The 24,692-nt window shown below is 38.7% G+C and overlaps 2 protein-coding genes across 2 annotated transcripts in view; one reads left to right on the plus strand and one right to left on the minus strand.

Annotated features, from left to right (window-relative positions):
* tspan2a (tetraspanin 2a) overlaps positions 1-7,009 on the plus strand; it is a 67,113-nt gene extending 60,104 nt beyond the window's left edge. The window contains exons 4-8 of the mRNA XM_034166006.1: positions 434-508; positions 3,093-3,185; positions 3,266-3,331; positions 6,123-6,206; positions 6,318-7,009. Of these exons, the coding sequence (XP_034021897.1) occupies positions 434-508; positions 3,093-3,185; positions 3,266-3,331; positions 6,123-6,206; positions 6,318-6,383 (384 nt within the window). The 3' untranslated portion in view covers positions 6,384-7,009. The remainder of the gene's footprint in view (positions 1-433; positions 509-3,092; positions 3,186-3,265; positions 3,332-6,122; positions 6,207-6,317) is intronic.
* A 4,150-nt stretch (positions 7,010-11,159) lies between these two features.
* On the minus strand, positions 11,160-20,550 carry slc25a55a (solute carrier family 25 member 55a). Its single transcript, XM_034166008.1, has 10 exons — positions 20,431-20,550; positions 19,862-19,964; positions 19,632-19,757; positions 17,939-17,994; positions 15,474-15,564; positions 15,270-15,388; positions 13,046-13,241; positions 12,798-12,952; positions 12,254-12,329; positions 11,160-12,171 (listed from the first exon to the last, which is right to left on the minus strand). Exons 2-10 carry the CDS (start codon positions 19,879-19,881, stop codon positions 12,012-12,014), a joined length of 999 nt encoding a protein of 332 aa, XP_034021899.1. The 5' UTR covers positions 19,882-19,964; positions 20,431-20,550; the 3' UTR covers positions 11,160-12,011.
* Positions 20,551-24,692: the final 4,142 nt, after the last annotated feature.

The raw sequence follows: 24,692 nt of genomic DNA on the forward strand, positions 1-24,692 counted from the left end.
CAGACAGAACAAGTCTTATATGAACTCTGCTCCAATACAGGCTTCAAAGGACTGTGATGATGCTGCCACCCTCAGCTGAATATAAGATCTGCAGTCTTTCCTGTCAGACCAGGCACCCCTGAGTTGTAGCTTTGTTTGTTTAACGTTTATATCATGCCATAAATCACCTCCTGTTTCCTTTCTTTTGTCTTTCTGCAGCTGTCTACATCCTCCTCGGCGCAGGAGGACTCATGATGCTGGTCGGGTTCTTCGGCTGCTTCGGTGCCGTGCGTGAATCTCAGTGTCTTCTGGTGTCGGTGGGTGCTGCTCTTTTTTCTGATAATTACAATGATACATGCAGTTGGAATTATTTCTGGAACGGTAAACTCTTATTTTGAAAGAAAGGCCTCACAGGCGGCAATGAAACAATTAAAGTCTGGTTTGTGTGCTGCAGTTCTTCGTGTGCCTTGTGATAATCTTTGGAGCGGAGATTGCTGCCGGCGTGTTTGGATTCATAAACAAGGAGCAGGTACGGTTATTTATCATAAATTACATTATAACAGATTTATCCCTCATGATACGATTTATTACCTCTGCCAATGAAGTTAGAGGAGGTTATGTTGTCGTCTCTGTTTGTCTGGTTGTTTGTCTGTGAACAGCATGGAGCCCACACATTTTCATATATTGTTAAGAAATTTTCACTAAAGATTCATATTGTCATAGGCAAGAACTGATTCAGTTTTCAAGGTCATAGTTCAAAGGCTTTAGTCAGGAAAATCTTGGAAAATACATTGGAAAATCTTTCAAAAATTCATAACTCTGTCATAAAAGATTAAATTTCTTTCATATCTGAGAGTGTTATGTAGGATGGTATCCTCTATTGACTGACAAAATTTAATCTGATCCAGATTACAGATTTTGTGGCCAACAGAATGCAGATTTTGTGGCTAACAATTTTTTGAAAATTCATAACTCTGTCAAAAAAGATCAAATTTCTTTCATATCTGAGAGTGTTATGTAGGATGGTATCCTCTATCGACTGACAAAATTTAATCCGATCCAGATTACAGATTTTGTGGCCAACAGAATGCAGATTTTGTGGCTAACATTTTTTTGAAAATTCATAACTCTGTCAAAAAAGATCAAATTTCTTTCATATCTGAGAGTGTTATGTAGGATGGTATCCTCTATCGACTGACAAAATTTAATCCGATCCAGATTACAGATTTTGTGGCTAACAGTTTTTTGAAAATTCATAACTCTGTCACAAAAGATCAAATTTCTTTCATATCTGAGAGTGTTATGTAGGATGGTATCCTCTATCGACTGACAAAATTTAATCCGATCCATATTACAGATTTTGTGGCCAACAGAATGCAGATTTTGTGGCTAACAATTTTTTGAAAATTCATAACTCTGTCAAAAAAGATCAAATTTCTTTCATATCTGAGAGTGTTATGTAGGATGGTATCCTCTATCGACTGACAAAATTTAATCCGATCCAGATTACAGATTTTGTGGCTAACAGTTTTTTGAAAATTCATAACTCTGTCAAAAAAGATCAAATTTCTTTCATATCTGAGAGTGTTATGTAGGATGGTATCCTCTATCGACTGACAAAATTTAATCCGATCCAGATTACAGATTTTGTGGCTAACAGTTTTTTGAAAATTCATAACTCTGTCAAAAAAGATCAAATTTCTTTCATATCTGAGAGTGTTATGTAGGATGGTATCCTCTATCGACTGACAAAATTTAATCCGATCCATATTACAGATTTTGTGGCCAACAGAATGCAGATTTTGTGGCTAACAATTTTTTGAAAATTCATAACTCTGTCAAAAAAGATCAAATTTCTTTCATATCTGAGAGTGTTATGTAGGATGGTATCCTCTATCGACTGACAAAATTTAATCCGATCCAGATTACAGATTTTGTGGCTAACAGTTTTTTGAAAATTCATAACTCTGTCAAAAAAGATCAAATTTCTTTCATATCTGAGAGTGTTATGTAGGATGGTATCCTCTATCGACTGACAAAATTTAATCCGATCCATATTACAGATTTTGTGGCCAACAGAATGCAGATTTTGTGGCTAACAGTTTTTTGAAAATTCATAACTCTGTCAAAAAAGATCAAATTTCTTTCATATCTGAGAGTGTTATGTAGGATGGTATCCTCTATCGACTGACAAAATTTAATCCGATCCAGATTACAGATTTTGTGGCCAACAGAATGCAGATTTTGTGGCTAACAATTTTTTGAAAATTCATAACTCTGTCAAAAAAGATCAAATTTCTTTCATATCTGAGAGTGTTATGTAGGATGGTATCCTCTATCGACTGACAAAATTTAATCCGATCCAGATTACAGATTTTGTGGCTAACAATTTTTTGAAAATTCATAACTCTGTCACAAAAGATCAAATTTCTTTCATATCTGAGAGTGTTATGTAGGAAGGTATCCTCTATCGACTGACAAAATTTAATCCGATCCAGATTACAGATTTTGTGGCTAACAGTTTTTTGAAAATTCATAACTCTGTCAAAAAAGATCAAATTTCTTTCATATCTGAGAGTGTTATGTAGGATGGTATCCTCTATCGACTGACAAAATTTAATCCGATCCATATTACAGATTTTGTGGCCAACAGAATGCAGATTTTGTGGCTAACAATTTTTTGAAAATTCATAACTCTGTCAAAAAATATCAAATTTCTTTCATATCTGAGAGTGTTATGTAGGATGGTATCCTCTATCGACTGACAAAATTTAATCCGATCCAGATTACAGATTTTGTGGCTAACAATTTTTTGAAAATTCATAACTCTGTCACAAAAGATCAAATTTCTTTCATATCTGAGAGTGTTGTGTAGGATGGTATCCTTTATCGACTGACAAAGTTTGATTTGGATATTTGATTTTAACATTGAAAAGCCTTTTTTTTTATCTATATTTTGTATTATATTTTAGTTTATGAAAAGCCACTTCTAACAGGACTTTGAGCTTGAAAATTTTTTCCAAGGTAAAAATTTGTGCAATTGCAAACTAGTGTTGGCGGAGGTTTGCACTCTACGCACGCAGTGCTTTAGTTCTTATGTTTTGTTTTTCTAGATTGTTGAGGAAGTTCAAAAGTTTTACAGTAGCTCAGTCGCTGACGTGTCCAATGCCAACGGCACTGCAATCGCATCCATATATCACAAAGTGGTGAGTAAAAACCTTCCGCTGACTTCATGGCTCCGAGTCGTTATTTTTATTCTGAACTTGTATTTGCTGTGTATTGACAGCTGAACTGCTGTGGCAGTTCTGTGGCAAACCCAGAACTATGTCCGGACTATGAGGAGGAGACAAAGGTAAATAAAAAAATACTCATGCATGACTTGACACTCTGCAGCCACAAGATGGCAGTGTACACCACTGGTAAATAAGACACATAAGAAACCCTGATTTTCATTTGAATTTCACCTGCAGAAGCCTCATTCATGTTGTTCCTGGAAATCCCATAATTCCTCCAAAAACTGTTATTTCCAATGGAAAGTGGCACATGCATAATGCGCCATGTCAGCGATCCTGTTGTTAAACACAGGTCAGGGGACCATGTGCGGCATCCAGCACATTATGGAACTGTCTCACCTGTCAAAAGGAGGAAGCGATCTGCTGTAGTCAGGTGACAGGTGGGCGTGTCCCTGGCCTTTTCCAGCTGACAATGTCATAGATGACATTGGGACATTGTCATGATTTTGTGATTTACTGCTATTCTGACAGCAACACCAACATCCATAACTCAAGTCAGAAACTGGCAGATAAATTTATTGCATAAATCCCGCCATCTGGTGGCTCTGACAGATATTACAAAAATCCATAGCACACGTTCTGTGAATATGTTTTGCAGCAATTCAAGAAGAAACATCGTGCACCAGGAGACAAGCTATTCTCCACAAGTGAGACATTGTTTAAGCTTAGAAGGTTTAAAGAACTCAGCTTTTTTGAAGTAAAATGAGTAACCATCAAAAAGTGTTACTTATATATTGTACCACTTGCAGTTAATCAAAAATATTATTATATTTACAACTAAAGTGTGGCACAGTACAATTCAGCTCTTTCCATTCATTGTATTATTGTTTTTTGTTGTTTTTTTGTGGTGGTGGGGTTGGTTGTTGCTCACAATGTCTTTGCTGCAGCTTACTTTGAGAATATACAGTGTATCTGGAAAGTATTTTCTCATGTGACAGTTTTTTTCCAAAATGGAGCATATTCATTGTTCCCCCTCAAACTAATACAGTACCCCATAATGACAGCATTAAAACATTGAAAAGTTTTTTTTTTCCAAGGTATAAAAAAACAAAACAAAAACAAGAAATCAAACTTACATAAGTATTGACACCCTTTGCTCAACACTTTGTTGATGCTCCTTTGTCAGAGATTGCAGCCTCAAATCTTCTTGAATATGATTCCACAAGCTTGGTGCACCTATCTTTGGGCTGTTTTGCCCATTCCTCTTTGCAACACGAATCAAAAGATGAAAGATGAACTGTTGCCCCAGTCTGATGTCAAGAGCACTCTGGAGCAGGTTTTCATCTAGGTTGTCCTTCTGGAAGGTTCTCCTCTCGCCACAGAGGAATACTGGAGATCTGACAGAGTAACCATCAGGTTCTTGCCTTGGTCACCTCCATGACTAAGGCCCTTCTCCCCCGATCACTCAGTTTAGATGGGCGGCCAGCTCCAGCAAGAGTCCTGGTGGATCCAAACCTCTTCCATATACAGATGATGGAGGCCACTGTGCTCATTCAGATCTCCAAAGCAGCAGAAATGTTTCTGTTCCTTTCCTTAGATTTGTACCTCAAGATGATAAATTTGCAAAAAAAAAAAAAAAACTTTTTGTCACATTTTCATTATGGGGTATTGTGTGTAGAATTTTGAGGAAAAAATGAATTTCATCCATTTTGGAATAAGGCTGTAATGTAAAAAATGTGAATACCTTCCAGATTCACTGTGTGTGTGTATTTTGTGTTCAAAATTTAAAAGCATCCTTACAAAAACAAACAGAAGCATCGTCGCTATATGATTTAACAGTAGAAGCTCATCTTTATTGTATATATGAACTAAACCATTGTATAAAATGTGGAACCACTTTATACCTTTTAAAATACATAATTTACTTTGTAATTTTGAAATTTGTTTTCATGTCTCCTACAGTGTAGAACTTCATAGCTTCAGGTGACACCTGATCAGTGCATGTCCACTCTATCAGATGACAGCATGCTCTGTGCTTTCAGCAGATTTCTGCCACTTGTGTGAAGCTGTTCTATTGTAGACTTGTGTGTCATCCAGTTTTGTCCATCTGATACGTGTGACCTGGAAAACAGACTTGTTAGATGGTCTTTTAGGACAATTAATCAGATAACAAGCCATATTACAACAGATATTTGTAATAAAATGCTCAAAAAGGACAAATATGGTTGATCTACAAAAGCTAGCAGCCAGTGCTGGCAGGGCTCTGGACTCAGCTCAGCAGCAAACACTAGCTGTCACTAAAGTGACCACGCCAGTAAATTATTCATAATTGTATGGCTTAAAATATATTAAACTGTTGATCTGTATAAAAAAATAATCACCCACATGAAGTTGTCATGGAGGTGGAAATGAGCTAGAGACCAAACCTGTTTTTTTTTGTTGTTGTTTTGTACCAGGGTGTAAGCATGTTTCTTTCTGCTGTGAAGTCAGGCATTTTAACATGGGCTTCTCTGTGAAATGTCTCCCTTTTGGGGCTGTCTCAAGTCACCAAGAAATTGCAAGATTTTCCACTTCCGGGTTTGCTTCATTTCAAACAGCTAGAGGTTGGGACTTGGATCTACAGCACATACCACAAGAATGTTTGGGGTGTGTCGCACTTTACTCTGCTTTTTACACGAAACATAATCTGAGCACAAAGTAAGACACAAGCTGCAAAGAGGCTGCAGTTTTACTTCTCATTTATTTAGAATCTAGTAACATGACTTGTGCTCCACTGTGTTTTACTTTGTGCTGGATGCAAGATAGGACCCTTGGTGTTACTGTGATGATTTTATGTGTGAATGTATTTATGAAAAACTGTATAAATTATGTTTTATGTATTGTCAAATAGCCGCTTTTATTTCTTCACAGGACTGCCTGACTGCGATAGCGGACTTCTTTAATGAAAAGCTGCATATCATTGGATATATTGGCATCGGGGTTGCAGGAATAATAGTGAGAATTTACATCATTTTTGTCTCTTTATCCTCACTGTGCTGATTTGTAATGTTTGATTTAAATGTGTTAAATACATGATAATCCCAATCTGTGTGGTTTTGCCCTCAGATTATCGGCATGATCTTCAGTATGGTCCTGTGTTGTGCCATCAGGAACAGCAGGGAGGTCATATAGACATGGCGACCTCTGTACGTCTGACATCAGAACAGGGTTTCAAGTGTCTCCCTCGTGAAGATCACATGGTGCCCTGTGAAGCTCTCCCATTACTTTGACTCCTCCTGACCTCCACCAACAGTGATCCACTTCTGTTCTTTTCCATAACACATGCTTCTGACACAACTCTGTCACGTTCCCCCGAGTTTAAAATCCGTCTGATGTCCTACAGGAGTTCTGCTGTAAAATAGAACACATTGTCCTCTTGCGGTGCTGCTGTAAATACCTGCTCACACTTACTTTTTAACTTTGTGTAATTTAAAGCCACAGTCTGTAGGACATGGGCGCGTTTACCATCATAAATGGAACATAGCATTCATAACCATCTGTTCATTTGTGTATAATTACCTACAAGAACAAATTGCTATTTTCATGAGCTTAGAATGAGCCCTATCTACATGGGATCAAGGCCCCTCTCTTGGGGCCCCATGTTGCACCACAGTGTTGATACAGTAGCCCAAAAGGGACATAATTCCACCGCATTTTGCATTGCAGGTGGACAACTGAAGGAAAAGGGAAGAGTAATAACTGTTTGCTCCCCTATACGCTGTCTACTGGGTGCTAGTGCAGGCTCACTCATCTGAAAACCATTTTTTAGGGGAGAAATCGAGGAGCATACAAGATAAGGCAAGGGAACATAAATCCACATCACCAAAGAAACAAAAACATGAAACAAATTGTGACTGTGGTGACGGCACAGTACAGTCTCTGTGGCTAGTATCTCACAGAGCAGCAAATGCTGACAAATGTTGCGATTTTTGGATTTGCCAACTTTGCTGGCGAAAATCAGGGTTTGCCTCTGTCATTAGTGATATATATATTTTTTTTTTTTTTTTACACCCCATTCTATTACGATCACTGATGATCGAATAAAGTGCAAACATGGGATGAAACAGCTAATCCAGTTTGCCTCCTAATAGGCTGGTTTAGAAAGTGCAGACCTGGCAAGTGGCTGGTTTATGAAGTGCAAACCTGGCAACCCACGTGACAATGAAAGTAAGGAACTGTGCCCTTGGCCAGAACTGCAACAGCTTTAACTTCACCTTAAAATTTTTACCCCTACGGAACACGATCAAACACATTTCAAGTTGTACTCATTAGGAACACGCCATTTAAAGTTTGAACACGACTGAAGCTCTTAAGACTACGAACATCCAGAAGTCACCAGGCACTAGTGACAATCTTGCAATTTGGGATTAAATTTAAGGAATAGTTCAAAAATTTTACCCTGATTTCAAATCTGGTGGTAAAGATGACCATTAATACTACATATGCCAAGTTTATTTAAGATTGACAAAGATGGATCAAGAAGATACTATACTTCAAAACGTACACCAATTTGCTAATGGGGATTAAACGGGAAGGAACGGCGCTCTGTGGAATAGTCCCATTAGTGACATTTAGTGAAGTTAGCAACATGAGCGCGAGTGTTTTTCGAATCACGACAGGAGAACATTAGAGACTATTAGCATATTCAAGATTCATTTATTAATGACCACAGAACAAGTTGGTGGAATTTGTTTCCAGTACAGAATGAAATGCTCACATCACTGTGTCAACACACAACAAACAAAAAATAGACAAATACACATAGAAACATCAGTTACTTGGTTTGGTGTCCGTACAGCTGTTGGAGAAAAGCTATTTTTGAATCTATATGTTAGCGACAGTGTTTGCAATTATTAGCAACTATTTGCCACTGTTTGGTAAATTTTGGGACCTTTTGTTAATTCCTGGTAAAATACCAGTTGAATCAAACCCTCCCTGGCATGATTTTTTCTGACCGCAGTGGAAGGCAGCTCAGAAGACTTGCCTGTGGAAGATGGATTTCCAGATTATGGAAATGAATTTATGTCAGGAAGAAGCCCAATGTGCTGCTGCCCTTGAGGATAGCTTTGTCTGGCTGCTGCTATCCTGCTGCAGAAGAGAATGAAAAAAAACTAAGAAAAGGTACACTGTATGATTCAGAGAGTGGTTGTGAACCAAAAGAACTTTAATGACACACGTTACAATCGTTGGCCAACACTTAGAACTGTTTTACAAACGTTTGTGGAAAAATAAATTTGCTAAGAAGTTTTGAACATGTTCAAAATTTATTTGCGGCAAGAAATGATGTTTGTGACCCTTCAAAACTGTTTGCAAACTGTTTTGCAACCTTTTACGAATCCTGACACAACCCCAACACTGGCTACATTTCTTAGCGTTTGCCGCTCATGAGATAACTTCACCACAAGCGAACGCTGAATCCTACACACTGTAACTTTAAATTTCGAATGCCTAAGATAAAGTCGTAACACCAGCTGTACTTTGTGCTTGAATGTTTTGAGGACTAGCTGACCTTTGCAGTGTAAATGTCTGTTTTGTGCACAAAGCCTCTGTTGTGATTTCAGTGTATGTTTCTACTTTTAAAGAATAGATGAAATGTAGACATATTAACCCAAAGGGTTAGAAAAGGTCTGATGATAAACCACCACTCTGTAAATGTCCAAAGTCAGCTACAATACAGTCAAACGCCGCCATCACGTGTGAAATGTGCCAGTGAGTTAGTTTGCATTTTGTGTGACTTATGTGGATGTATTTTTTTTTATTATTATTTTAGGTGTGCCAATAAGATGTGAATTATAGAATAATATAATGCAGTCTGTTATCCTTTTAACCACAATAAAATACATATATTGGGTGCTAAACTGACAGGTTTGGCTAGTTTTTCCTAGCTTTAGTGGTTCCTCAGAGAACTCAGAAGTATAAAGTGCGTCAGCCCCACGATAGCAGTCAGGAGGCCACATATTGCTGCAGGTTATATTTGTCAGCATTTTCAAGAATTGCTAATTTAGAAGACATTTAAAAAAAATTGCTGAATTGAGGCTTGTGTTGTTGGTATTTTAAATTTTCTTCATTTAGAAGTATTGTCTTGTTAACCCTCTTAGCCACCCTACATGTTAAATACTAAATAAGTGCTTTGAGAAGTGGCAGAATTAGAAAAACAGTGTTCAGTGCACATACTCACCTTTTAAAAGGCATGTTGAGAAAATGTTCTATGCTTTTTAAGTTTCACTAGCAAACACCTAAACCTTCTTGTACCTGGACATGAGGCTGAAACTCATCTAGACTTTGATTACTGAACAAGTCTAACCCAAATCACTTCCACAGTCCTAATGAACGTAAAGATGGTTCAAAGTCAGATTAGACTCGTTTAAGATGCCTTTGACACAGGTACACAAAAACCAAGATGAGCACCAACACTGACCTGATTCACTCATGTCATTTCAACAAAAGCCTGCAGCATTTTAAACTGCAAAACCTCTTCGTTGTGTTTTATAGCACTTTAGGGCCCTGTCCCACAGGCGTTTAGGAGGATTTGCGTATGGATTGCGCCAAAAATTGGCCCATATTTCCAAACATCCACAATATCCGTGTAACATGCCTGTATGAGTCGGCCGTCATCCGAACGTCCGTGATCATCCGCAGAGGCACGCATGTCCGCAGCCAGGATTTTTGAGCTGTTCAAAAATCTGGATGCGGATGACATCTGCCTTACATACTCCATATATACTCAATTCATACTCACTCTGTGCGCTGTATATCTGCCGTTAACCGCTGATATCCGCAACTGACGGGGATTTGTGGTTTGACAGCGGACCGGGACAGTGTGTAAAATAGATATATTGCGTGCCCATCATGTCCACATCACAAACTAAAATATGTTGTAGCAAATGCATACAAATTGGCCATGAATAAAGCGTTTTTATTACATCTGCTTTGCAGCTGATTTGCAGACAGTCTGAATGCATAACACGTCACGTAAACCCAAAGTACTATATGTGGCAGAAAGTGACATACCTGCCAGTCAGTGCCAGTCCGGCTGTGTAAATCCACAAAGACGTAGCTGCTGCAATCCAGGACTTTTACTTAACACCAACAAAAGGAAGTTACTGTCAACTCACGCTCAAAAAAAAAACCACTCACACCCTGAGCGGCTTCCCCCCTCCTGCTCCCCAAACTCAACAGTTAACCCTCGCATGACAAAATTAACATTAACTCTGATCAACTTGTCCAAGTCCAGCAAATGCTCCAGAGCCTATATTGTTGGTGTGAATAGTGATGCCGACAGCCCGAGTGCGCTTCTTTTGACCGCAATGCAGATGCACGCGCAACACGTGCGCTATGCATTCATAATACACCCGTAATACTGCCTTGATAATCTCAAATGTGTGTCGGATCAGTTTCCTCACTACGTGTTGTATAACCATGATTGTTCATATATTCACTATATATTAATTTATCTGGGGCATTTCTCATTTTTGGCCATTTTTGTTGCGGACGACAACGAATGCCCGTAATTTGTATACTCAAATCAATCAACTTTTTTCTTATATAGCGCCAAATCACAACAGTTGCCCCAAGGCGCTGCGCAATTGATCTTCTCCCCAGTGGGACAGGGCCCTTAAACCCAATAGATGTGAAAACACTTTACAATACTCAATATGCAGTTTTAAGTACCATTTTCTGCATTATCAGAGCTTTAATTTGTGATTTTTGTGCATCATCATGGACTTCTTTTTGGCATTTTAATTTATTATGTCTAGTTGTTTGATTCCTGTTAAAGTCCTATATAGTGATAATACCAAATGTGCAACTTTGGTAAGTCACTTTTGTAAAAGAAGGGGAGGAGAGGGAAAAGCTTCAGAAAACAGCACTTGAATCAAACTAAAAACTGTACAGGTAAGCAAGAGGTACTTCACATCTGTTAAAGTATTTATTGACAAGTAACATTAAAATACAACAAACTACACATTTTACTTCACATGAACAGTACAATTTTTAATAGATATATGTACAAAAAACTATTTACAGAGATAATTCACAGTCACTTGGTCATCACAGCAACAGTACTATTGTGACCCTTTTTCAGATTGACAGTCTCCTCTGTGAGGCACAAACTAGGTAGTTTTCTGACAAAGAAGGGTATGCATACACTGCATTTACTGTGATTGTGTGCATTTGTTCACAACAATTAATATGCATTTCTGCATGTCAAGTGTTTGCAGGCAAGACAAGAACTGCTGGTCACAAAGTTATCAGCTGCAGGGTGATTATCAAGTCAACATCAGGACACTGTGGGCCGATACTGGAAGGTGTGTCATATGGTCTATGCATTTAACAGTTGAAAAAAAATTATTTTTTTAAATACACACTGGAAACAGATGATACTATTGCTAAACAGAAGCTACTGCGTTCAGCATAAACCAATTCTAAGGAATTTGAAAGTTGTCATAGAAAGTCAGATTCTTTGGAGTGTTTTCCATCTGCAAGAACTGTACTGGTCTCACTGTAAAGCCCAGTCTTAACCCAGTAAGGCTTCAAATACCAACACTGAGCACAGCCTGCTTAATTTGTCAAATTGTTTAAGTGCGACCCAGCTGTCTGAGCATACAGCTTTGAAATCTGAGTGACTTCATGTTTTGAAACCTTGGAGCAATTCCAACAAACCAAACAAGATTCATGTAAAGCTTTTTCAGTAAACTGTAACTGCTGGTTGTTTGCTAAGAGTTCACATTTTTGAACGGAGGAGGTCCTTGAACAGCGGCCTCACATTGACAGGAGGCTGATGGGCGAGTTGTCCAGGATGTATTCTCCAACCCCAACAAAGTACATAACCTGTGCAATCCCGAACAGAGGGGCGATGACCAAAGCTCGACAGCCTGCACCTTTCAGGAAGGCAGCAGGTCCCTCCTTCCTCATGATTTTACTGTGAGCAAACAAAAGGTCCCAGTCTAAAAACAGATGCACACACAAAGTCATGACACAGTGACTCAAGACTGCCAACTCACCTTACACAATCCAACACGCCGCTGTAAGTCTCCTCTGTAGCTCCTTTGTTCAGTGACTGCAGCCTGGTCTTCACCACTGCAAGACAAAATGTTTTATCATCTTATAAAGCAACAAAGCTCTGCCAGTGTCCCAGACTGGTCCCCGCCTAAAAACTGTTCTGCCCGGCCTCCACTGCCCATCCATCATTTCAGAGCTCAGCAGCTCACAAGGTAAAACCTCTTGAATCATTCTAAAGTCAGTTTTAAGCAGAAACAAGGTGATAATCGGTGACGCTTTGAAATGATGGAGGCGCAGTGAAGGCAGCAGGAGCAGCTCGTCATGACTGTTGCGCTCTGATCGCTTCCTCCGTCTTTTATTATGAAATAATTCTGAATTTTATGTGGAAATGATTGTTGTACAAAAGCTTCCGATCTGTCGGTGAGATAGATGACTGAAGTGCAGTCTGAAGCAGAAACTAGGTGATAATCAGTGAAATACTTCCGGTGCGCCGAAATGACGCATGAGCCAGGCGGAGCCGGAAGTGTCATGACTGACGAGACTCACCATCACAGGGGTTGACGACCACCGCAGCAGTCGAACCAGCCGCACAGCCCGACATGAATGCCCAATAGAAGGGCGACGACTCCTTGAGACTGGGTTTGCCCAAACTATTCAGATTGGCAAACAGAGGGAAGTACACAACAGAAAAGGGAACATCCCTGAAAGACAATAAATCCACACATTTCACACTGGAAACCTGGCGGAGGGTGTGCACGCTGCTCATAATCAACAACAAGAGGAAGGGAGTTTACCTGATCAGTGTTGCTCCCAGACCCTTGTAGAGTCCTGGAATGCCCCGTGTTTGGAGGAGTTCCTTTGCAATCTGCATGGCTGACACAGCTCGGGGTCCAGGGACCACTGCGCCGGAGTTGTAGGAGCGGCTGAGCATGGCGTTTGTGCACACAAGCTTTGTGGGAGTTGCCGCAACAGGTTTTTGCTGCTGGGCTGCTGTGTACAAACAATAAAATAGAGATGCAAGTTCACACAGTGACATGTGAGGAGGTGAAATGACAAACCACTTAGAAACACTGCTATCACCTAACAAAAGCAGCTTGCACGCTTGAATCATGCATCAGGGCTGTGAAATGAAAATTGTGAAATCCCAGGAAAATTCGCAGGGGGTCTTCGCTTTTCCCGTTTATCTTTCAGGTGTGTTGATGAAGCCAGCAACAATTCCACGGATTCTTGTCCTTAGACTTTTTCAAACCATCTTTCTCGCCATCTTTGCTCTGTCTGATGTTGCTCCGTGACAGACATGCTGCAAAGTTCTTCTTTTAAAAACTTGAAAGTTCTAAAAGTTTGCGATGTCCACATGCTACGTTTAGCTAAGCTTCGCACAGGAGCCACACAGTGTCACCGCAGCAACCAACCAGCCCCGCTTTACGACAACTGTCGTAACAGCCAGGCTTTGAGTGGCTTTTATTCTCCTCGAATCTCAGAGGATCCGAGGAAACTGATTTGTATCTAACACACAGATCAGTGTCCGTACTTATAAAACTTGCATGATGTCGTAAAAAAAAAAAACGCTTTGCGATAAGCATTTTAAAAAGTCAGTAACGATCACGATTAAAGAGTACAACACTAACACACACCCCCACCCTGCCCATTATGAAATCCGCGGAATCCCGTGGATCCGCGGAGTTTTCACTGCCCTGATGCACTGCTCTGTGCAATAATGTCCAGTGTAAACAAGTTCAGTGAGTCCTTGATGAGTATGCAGAGAAATTCTGTAGTTTAAGCAAATGTGTTCAAAATCCTTTCCTCAGATTATGTCCTGATCATGGTAATTTACAAATGTTACATCACCTCAATAATTTTTCCTGAGCTTAAAGTCGCTTAGTGTTTAAGCAAGATCATCACTAACATTTTAGTAACATGATGTCAGAATAAACAGCAGATTCAGTACTGTTGTAAGACTGCAGACCTGATCTGTTTTAAGATGCTGCTTAGTGGGACTCGAGCAGCTCCATCACACACACAAAGTTACAGTAAACCAGGAGAAGTGGAGATAATGCATCACTTGATAGGTACCATTACTGACAAATGAACAATTTCAGCCAGAAATTGTTTAAGAATAAGTCCAACTGGACTTGTGACTAGCTTCAGCCCAAGTCAATTAACATTAATGAGCCCATATGTCAATGATGCTTAAAACCCTTTAACCCCGCCCCCCCCCCCAAGAAGCATTTAAATTGCACTTTTTTTTTTTTTTTACAATTTATTGGCAGTATAAAAGTTTAAAAAAAAATATATATATATAGCGCTGTTCAGCGTAATTATTTCTGAGACAATACATCATCCAGCTAAACTAATTATCGTGACAGACCGAGTCGTGACTGCAGAAAGCCACCACAGGCCTCATGGTTAATTTGTTTTGGGGCTACATCAGTCTCTGGCCCCATTCTTTGGGTACACATCATACGGTTAGCTTACAACAGGCTGATTAATTACAGGACAACAATGTCTTACAAGGAGACATTTGTCTTCATTGTTAAAAATGGGGAGAAGAAACTGCAGCAAGTACAGAATGAATGCCACAGCAGCTTTACACAGGCGCTGTGTCTTCACAACTGGCAAGATTGATACCATAGCAACTACTGTTCTTGTAGTGTCTGTTCCACAGTTTCAACACCATTGCTCCATTTGTCCTTGAATTCTAGGGTAAGCAGAATTCCATCCTATATAGGCCTCAGGGCCTACATAGGATGACGCTGGTGCTTTGGCCCAAATTGACCAGTGCTTTGGTGTGACTGGGAATCAAACTTGCGGTTAAAATATTGGCAGTCCAACTCCTTGTCTCGGTGAGCTACCTGCGAGGCGAGCTGCTTTTACAGTGAGCTGGGTATGCATAAAAGGGAAGCAGTTCAAATAGAGCTACAAATGTGGATGAAATGGACCTTCTGCAACAAACTGGACTATGGTTGCACAACAACAAAACTTAAGGTACAACCACACAATTAGTTACAATTTTCTCACCAAGTCTGCCGGCATCCTGCAGCTGTATCTTGAGCATTTCCATGGGTGTGGTGACAATGACCTGGCACATACCAGCACCACAACCTGCCAGCATTTCTCTGAACACTGTAAGCCCCTTTCTGTTGATTACAAACACACATACCTTCAGTATCAGTCAACCAGATTCTTTATTCTCACAAATTTGAGCCAGGTTGTCCCGCTTACCCATCTTTGGCAAGGTGATGGCGAAACAAGTCATTAGCAGCGAGCTTGATTGCTTTCTCTGGGGTAACTAAAGTCAAATTTACAGCAGCACCTGAGAACAAAAATGAACAATTAGAACTGAAATGCAACACAAAAATCACATCATAAAGCAGTCCCCGTCATTACAATACCATTACTCTGATTTACAGTATTTAAGCACAGATAAATACTAAATTTAAAACAGTTTCAATAATTTAAAAAGGAATATTTCAAGAAAATTAGTTTGAAAAAAGAAAATGACAAAAGGAAATAAAGGACATTTTTGGTTTGTGTGGGATGGAGAACAGAAGGTGTAAAGTAACTGATTAGACGCCACAAGCCAGGAAAAAAGGACAATGGTAGACAAGAGGAGTTATTAGTGAAAAGACACTGGCTATGGATGGTGTGTGCAGACTTTATGCAATCTTTACAGCTGACTGGTGTAACACTGCACCATCTCAAATACACATTCTTTCTTACTTCAACACAGATACTTTTACTTCATCAAAGGTCTGCAAACACAAAATCCATAGCCTTGAAACAGAATCCACAAAGAACCAAAAGAACAGAAATGACATTTAAGAAGTTAGAGTCAAAGCAAAACAGACAAACAGATGGCAAAACAAAAACTTGTGCCTACAGGATTCAATAGAGCAATATTGTAAGAACCAGTTAATGATTTGCCTCCAGCGTGGCTGCGCCTTATCGGCTAGCCCTCAATATCCCACGGGGACCGAAGTCTGTAATATGAAAAACACAAAATCGTACAACAGCGTTCCGCACACAAGCTGAGACCCAGACAATAGGCCTCCATTTTCCTTAAACTATGGCTAATAAGTAAATAAAACAGAACATGCACTTTCCTATTGGTTGCATGTATGTCAGTTCAACTATATACACAATCAAGCAATGGTTCTCAAACTTGTTTGGTCAGTGACCGCCCCCACAAGAAGAAAAAATACAAATCTTGCAATCCCCAGACCAACCCTACGTGACACGGGAAGGACAAATGGATCCTGAACACTCCATTTCAAAGATACAAATTTAACAGGGCAACCTTGGTTTGGGTGCTTTATTAAATACATTTTGGGGGGGCTGGGTAGTGGTTTCCTTAACAGCAGGCTTGGTCTGTTTAAAAAAAAAAAATGACAGGCTTGTGTTCTCAGTAATCGTGGATGAACTGGACTGAACAACGTCAAGCTACTGATAACTGCTAAAAGGGCTAATGCCATTAGCAAACAAAAATTAATAAAAAAAATAAATAAATCACTCAATGGAAATATTGATGCACAGACTTCTTACTTGATCTATTAAGACAATTAACATCGCAACATGCTACGTCATCACAAATGTTTGTGATAAAAAACTCAAAAAGGACAGACAGTTCTCCACAATAACAGCCATAATTACCGGCATCTGTGCGAGTAGAGCTTGGCTCACAGCACACACGAGCCGTTACTCAAAGCGACTACACCCCTAATTTTAATTTTATGTCTTCAAACCATGTTAAGTGTTTTTAAATGCATCCCCTGGACAGTGGTCACGGAGGGGGAACTACCTATAAAGACCAAAAAAAAAATAAAAAATTTTGTACCACAACGTAAACATGTTTATGCTCGCTTTTGGAGTCAGCCTCAAGTGGCCATTCATGGAACTGCGAATTTTTCTTCTGTGTAGGCTTAGTTTTTTTTTTTTTTTTTTTTTTGGAGGCCCACTAAGCGATAGATATCTTTCTTTCTTATTTTAGAATTGAAAAGTTGTAAGTCTGTCACAAACAGCCTGCTGTGAGAACTGTTTTAAACTATTACTTTACTACCTTCACTTTTGACAAACACACCACAGAATTGTACTGATTTCTCAGAGGGGATAAAGTGGAATCTTAACTGTTTAATAGTTAGATCTGCTTACTACATTTTTTTTAAGACCCACTTTGCCCACAGTCACAGTAATGTTAATCACTTTTATTTCAAGATAAAGGTTTGGATTCACAGGGAGGAAAAGCAAAGCCAAAACCACTCACTCATCTTCAACAGCTAATCTGGGATTAAGTTGTGGGAGCCAGAACCAGACAAAAGAATAAAATGTGTCTGAATCAATTATTTTAGTGTCAACATGGACACGTCCCCCCACAAATATTTAAACAACACTATTTGAGGTGCTGACCTACAGTCTGAGAACCACTGCACTGAAGAAAATTTGCTTCAAAATCCCATGCTTAGGAACAAGTTTGGCTACTTTTTGCTCACTACTGTTTAACTACTCGTTTTGACTAGTCAATAACTAAGCTATATTCCATCTAGCTGAAGTCCTCCATAAAAAATTAAGCACTCTTAAATAATGTTCTTAATAAAAAAGTGAAAAAAAATCTGCCAACTTAAATTTATCCCTACCATATATGTCTTATCCTAGTTTTAGTTCTTAATGCCTAAAAAGTGATTAAATCTTACCTCTGTACATTCCAAAGAAGCCCTCTGATCGAACTGTCTTGAAAAGGCAGTCAATCCTGCAGAAAAATTAAGTCAAAAGCTGAGTTATTAACCATTCAAATCAGTCTGACAAAAAAGTGGCAGTTATTGTGTATAAGAGACAACTCCAAATTATGAAAGTCAGTTAAGTCAGAGTATTTCCTTTTATGGAAAAATAAACAGAAGCCGAGAAGTGATTGGTGGATCACATCTCCACACCCCAAAGAGAGACAGAAGAGGAATGTCAAAGAGTAACACTCGCCCCAGGAGCTTTACCTCATCTATAGTCATGACAGTTGACACAAATTGTGGTGGGATTAGTAGGAACAATAGTGGACTACATGGATTTAGTGAAATAATCCTGACAGCATTGAGCCAAATTCTACAGGGTGCCACTGCAAACGCATGGAAAAAAAAAAGGGGGGCAGCTGAAACAATTATTTGGTAGTAACAGCATAAAACAAAAGTGCATAGTAACATTTTGAAGCCTTTGCAATAAATATGTTTAGGAATATGAGAGAGACAGAGAATACATCTAATGCCAAATGGGGCCACTACATCAAACTGTTCCAAAACATTTCATTATACAGAATATAAACAGAACTAATGATAATTGATGGTGAGAATATTCTATGAGAGAATGCTCTCCAAAGCAGGACAGATTTTAGGATAAGAGGAGCTCTCAGTCACTCTTACCGTGCGCTCCCTTCAAAATCAAAATAAAATCCCTCTTTTACATTTACAAATATATTACATTCACACAAAATTACACATACAAGATTCAAGTGAATGTTTTAACAATCCCTGTTTAATGATTCTCTGCATGTGAAATATGCATTTGTCCACTAGATGTCACTGTAGAGAGATGTTCCAAACATTCCACAGACCTCCTGAACATTCCATTTCTATCATCACTGTTAGCCCGAGTAGGTAGGGCCACGGGTGCCATGCCCATTTCACTTAGTCATTGTCATTTTTACCCTAATACTAACCCTTTCACCCTCTGCTGTGAAGAACAGAAAGTTAATTTAGGAGCCTGGCCTGATGAATCAATGCTAACGTGCCACAAGGCATGACAGCTGATTGATAAGTTTTGAGTCTGACACAGAAAAAGTGGGTCATGGTTCTCCACCATTTGCATTCTGAGAAACCAACATTTCTCAGCATTGCACCCAGTGAATTCACTGGGTCAGACTCAAAACTTCTCAACACCCCTCATACATGGTTCAGCCAAAGTAGTAGTACTGTTGTTGTGTTCAGTGCATTTGATTGCCAGCCACACACAAAAAACACTTTTTAAAACATTTTAGAATCAACAGTATGACTGTAGACCAAAGTTAGAATGTCAAAAATAGTAATTTAAAACAAAACACTGGTTAAAAAAATAAATTTAAAATTTATTACCTCTATCTATCTATATACACACACACATATATATACACACACACACATTTTCAGAGATAAAAGGGTCAGAAATAAATCAGTTACTGTGGCCTATGTGAAGGAGCTAAACTTTTTTTCTCAGGAAACTGCGACTTAAAACCACAGTCAAAGTGAGAGAGTCACGTGTATTCTCAAATTTTAGAAGAATGGGAGTGCACATAGTCTCGGGTGTTGATTCAGCCAACTCCTGACGCACACGCTGTAAAGAGCACGAAGGGTAAACATCACTTACATGTTCTTATAGACCTGCTGGCCTCGTCTCTGGTTCTGTAACCTGGTCTTTGCCAGGTCAATGGGGAAGACACAAGTAACCCCAACAATTCCAGCAACACCACCATTAATGAGTTTTGCTGGGAGACTGCAATGAGGGGAGAAGACAAAAACAAAAAAATTAAGGCAAATTTGTAAATTATTCACACTGCTTATATTAAATAGGGGAAATTTATCTTCTGAACTACTTACCTGATCTGCTGCTGAGCCATGATAACTTTGAAATATGTGACAATGAAGAGATGCAGAAAGTAATTGATGTGGATGAGTTGAGCTTCAGTCACTAAACAGAGGTCTGCACACAGACAATGAAGGCTTTATGCATCTAGACCGTAAAATGTGGGCGTGCTCAAGATCAAATAACGGAACACCATAAATAGCCATAGTTCTTGATAAGATCTGGCTCCATACAACCCAACGTCTAACTACACTTTAAACGCCTGAAAAAGAGCTTCTGCTCCTTTTGCAAGAAAAACACAAACATCTAATACAGGTTCGAGACAACATTACTTGACAAATATTAAAAAGTTAGAAAATAATAAAAAAGCAAAAATGTCTCCCAAGAATACACGCCTTATATATATATATATTTTTTTTTTTTGTTTGTTTGTTTTACAAATAAATAACGGTCGGCACTAGCTAGCGATTAACATTAGCCGCCCATTCATTAAAATGAGCTCCAAGTAAATGTTAAGAAACAATTCAGCAATTATAAATTGGCGCAAAATTATTTCATCCACTCGCAAAACAGTTTAACTCACCCAAAAGTTTTGTTAGTTACGCTTCAGGTCTGTATCAGACAATTTACTTTATACAAACACCCGCTACACTTCCTGAGTCACTTCAGTCAGTGGAAATTTCCACCAGCTTTTAAGCAGGAGGCGGGACTTAACAGAAGCTCGGCCCTGAATGGAAACCAATCCGCATTTGGTTAATTTGCATACATGTTTGATTCGCTATTACTTAGACTTCTCTTATTTCATTGGCAAACAGAACAATCAGTCAAAACGCTCCACCCATCGAACATCACCTGCAAAAGATCAGACTTTCGCACAATGGGGTTTTTTTTTTTTTTTTTTTTTTTTTTTTTTTTAAGTTTGCGTATGAGAGAGAGAGGGGAAAAAAAAGGGTGATTTGGAACTTTTCCATAAGCACGTTCTTTCTGTTTTTCATGTTTTTATCGAGACGATTGTATCTATTTTAAAGGACTGCAAGAGGTTTGATACAAACAATATCACACAGTCACCAAACAATTAACAAATGTTAAAAGTGCTTTTTCTTACGCTTTGAGTGGCTTTGGCTGGTCATCTTGCTGATACGTGGCAATCTGTCACCCATCGAGATGCGGTGCAGCTACTGCACATGAGGAGATGATGTAACTCACTCGACGTGCAACTGCGCATGCGCATTTTTTATTATTATTATTATTATTTATTAATTGTATTCAGTGTATTTATAGCCTAGTAAGTAAAACATTTTCTGTATTTTACGTTAGGAGCATAAATGTATGTATATGTATATTTTGCCTGTCAATATAAGCTAACTCCAGGTTAAAAATACTTATCGTTTTATAGTGAGTAGATTTTATACATTACTACGTTCGGATGAACAATTTATACATTTACTTGCCCATCAAAATAAGCGACCTTCGTCAAGTAATTTTTTTTCAGTGCACACGTGCAGTTACGCGAGGAACCTCATCTCGACAGAACAGCGGCTCCCTACCAAACTAATTATTACGGTGCTGGTGAATATTAAAAAAAAAAAAAAAAAAATACTGAAATTTTATGACAACAGTATACCACACACACACACACACACACACACACACACACACACACACATATATATATATAGATAGATAGATAGATAGATGAACAAGAAAATATATGGAAATATACATTCACTGTAAAAATAAAAACATGCTTGTCCATTAATTTTTATTTACCTTTAATACATTTAAAAGTTTTTAATACATTCCTGTATTTTCTATTTGCTTTAAAAACGATATTTTCAAAAATATATTTGTTATATATTTTAAATTTTCTCTGTTCTTTTCCACGCAGAGGGTTGGACTCACAAACCTGCTCTTGCGTTTAGACCTTATTGGGGTTAGTGCCATTTCATTCTGGCAACGTCAGTGTGAGGTGCATGCTGGGATCACCTTGGGGCAAACAACAATGGCGAATCTATATTCACTCAGTTCACTATGAAACAATTTAAGGCCTTTTGTTGCTTCTACTACTCTGTAACTCTGTGGCCAAGCAATCGCTTCGATGCAGTCGTGAACCTTTCAAAGTTGTTCGTAGGGGGTGTGACATTTTTCATGAGGACTGTCCTAGAGTGCCGTAATTGAGAGAGTAGCGTCAACTCAGAAGCATTTTTTTCCCCACTCTTCATGTCCCCACTCTTTCAATTAAGGCACTCTAGAGTGACCTACTGTCCCATGGCATCTATGGATGCCGATTGTGAAACTGGAAAAGTGAGATTACAGAAATTATGTCATTAGTGAGACCAATCACAGACCATGCAGTCTCCACCGTTGTGACATGTAGTTACAATTTTTGGGAGGGGCACTTCAGACTACAGAGAAGAGCTTGGAGAGTATTTGCAATGATACAGAGGGTTCTGCAGAGCTGTGGATGCAGAATAGCATGAACTGGGCTTTAAAAAATTCTTAACAGAATGTAATGTTCGTGTCTACAATTGCACCAAAAGTGTTAAAGCTGTGCGCACCCTGTCAACACCCTTACCAAAACTTAGTATATGCAAGTATGTTCCAAGTATACTTCTAGTTTACTTTTTATATACTTACCAGTACTATTTTTTGGTAAGGGCAGTCCTTTGAAAAGTACATGAAGGAAGGCCAAACAGCCATCCACAGAAAGTTGCACCTGGATTAGCTCACACGTTAGCTTCCCATGCTAGTTCAATTGTGAAGGTTACCTTTGTCAGCAGAGACTTTGTTCACAACTGCACATCAGATCATATTTATTTAAGACTAATCTATCACGGCGACATGATGACAGAAATAAGCATTTGCCTGTCTTTAAAAACATTACCACTGATTGCATCATCATACCGTGAGAGAACCACTATGCTGATAAACTATTCCACAAAGTAGTTACCATGTTACTAAATCTGGAACAGTTTATCAGTATATGTGCTCTAAAACTGGAACAGTCTCAGCTGACTGTTAAACTTCACGATGGAGCTAGCAAGGGAGGCTAATGTGTAAATTAGCTAAATCGGCCGTCATATTACCACTCGCATGTTCCGCTCCTGAATGGTCTTTTCTACCAATTTTTTACCAGGTGCACACAATTTAATTCTTTGTGATGTTGCCAAAGAAAAAAATGGCTTCATGTTCAGCTGCATACTGCACAAATCGCCAGTTCAAAGGCTGTGGACGAACATTTCACCTGTGAATATGACTGAAATGGAAAATAATGAACAATAATTTGAAGAGTTCTATCCCTTATTCCAGCACATATGCAGAGATAATAATAATAATAATTTTAAATTTATATTTATAATTTTTGGGGGGGGGGGGGGTTTGCGACAAGGAGTGTGTGTGACTGGGTGTAATGTTGTGTGCTGTGCATGCTGCTACACCCTATGATTGTGTATGTGTGTGTGCTTATGAGGGGCATTTTATTTACAATACATAGTGTTGCTAAAGGTTTTTATCTGTTGAGTGATGTTCAACATCTTGGTTGTGTTGTATTTATTCGTGATGTTTGATGTTTTTATATGTGTCATATTTATCTGTGTTCAGGGACTGCAGATGGAAATTAGCCTAAGGCTAACTCTGGTGCAATGGATCAAATGGTAACATTTGTTTTAATTGCACATGGTCCCTTTTAAATGCATTGAAATAGAAATAATAATAATGATAAGTAGCTAGTGTGTAGCCACATGTTTTGTGTTGGACAAACTATTTTAAGACATTTATTAGGTCTACCTGTGCATAGTTTTGGAGCATTAGGTGCTGTTACTAAGAGCTTTATTACTAATATTAGGCTGTAGCTCAAGGAGCTATGTTTAATAAATATTGTCATTGCAAGGGAAAAAAAAAACAACTCTCCTGTAGCTAGTTAAGTAATGTTTTATTCTTTCAGTGCAGGTATTAAAAAATCCACTTCTGCTATATTATCCATTTATCCATCCACTTTTGCTCTTGTTCACTTTTGATATATATATATATATATATATATATATATATATATATATATATATATATATATATATATAAAATTAATCATAATCATATATATAATCAATATGCTCTGTGGTCACAGTGGAAATTTACCAGGTGGATGATAAAACCAACCCAAACAAAAAGAGCCAAGGGCTGCAAAGTGGCTTATGTGATAGTTTTACAGATAAGGAAGCATTCCAAAGCATCAAGGAGGACAGATTCTTCCATTTTACTAGTGAACCATGGTCTTTTTTTTTTTTTTTTGCTTTATCATGTGTACAAGATGTACTTTTTTGTGTCAGCCTGTACACTGTTAGATGTGCAAGGAATTAAAACATTTCATCTTAGTTTCAGCCCATTAGATAAGAGTTCTACTGAATGCTCCTGGAATGGAATTCTGACCTTTCTTGGGGAAAAAAAAAAAAAATCAGTTTGGAGGTTCAAGTGAGAATGTGTACTGGGTTAGGGCAAAGCATATAAACAACATGCATGCACAGCATTTAGCATTGAAACATTTATTTTCCTTGATCAAAGTCAAGGTTATAAAATGTTTAAATGCAACCCATTTTTCTTAAGTACCTTTTGGACGGTGGAGTGTCCTTGCCTCAAGTGGAGGAGTTTAAGTATCTCGGGGTCTTGTTCATGAGTGAGGGATGGATGGAGCATGAGATCGATAGATGGATCAGTGCAGCATCTGCAGTGATGCGGTCGCTGTATCGGACCGTCGTGGTGAAGAGAGAGATGAGTAGGGGGGCAAAGCTCTCGATTTACCGATCAATCTATGTTCCGATCTTCACCTATGGTCATGAGATTTAGCTCATG

Source organism: Thalassophryne amazonica, chromosome 3 (assembly GCF_902500255.1).
Source record: "Thalassophryne amazonica chromosome 3, fThaAma1.1, whole genome shotgun sequence".
Taxonomy (NCBI): domain Eukaryota; kingdom Metazoa; phylum Chordata; class Actinopteri; order Batrachoidiformes; family Batrachoididae; genus Thalassophryne; species Thalassophryne amazonica.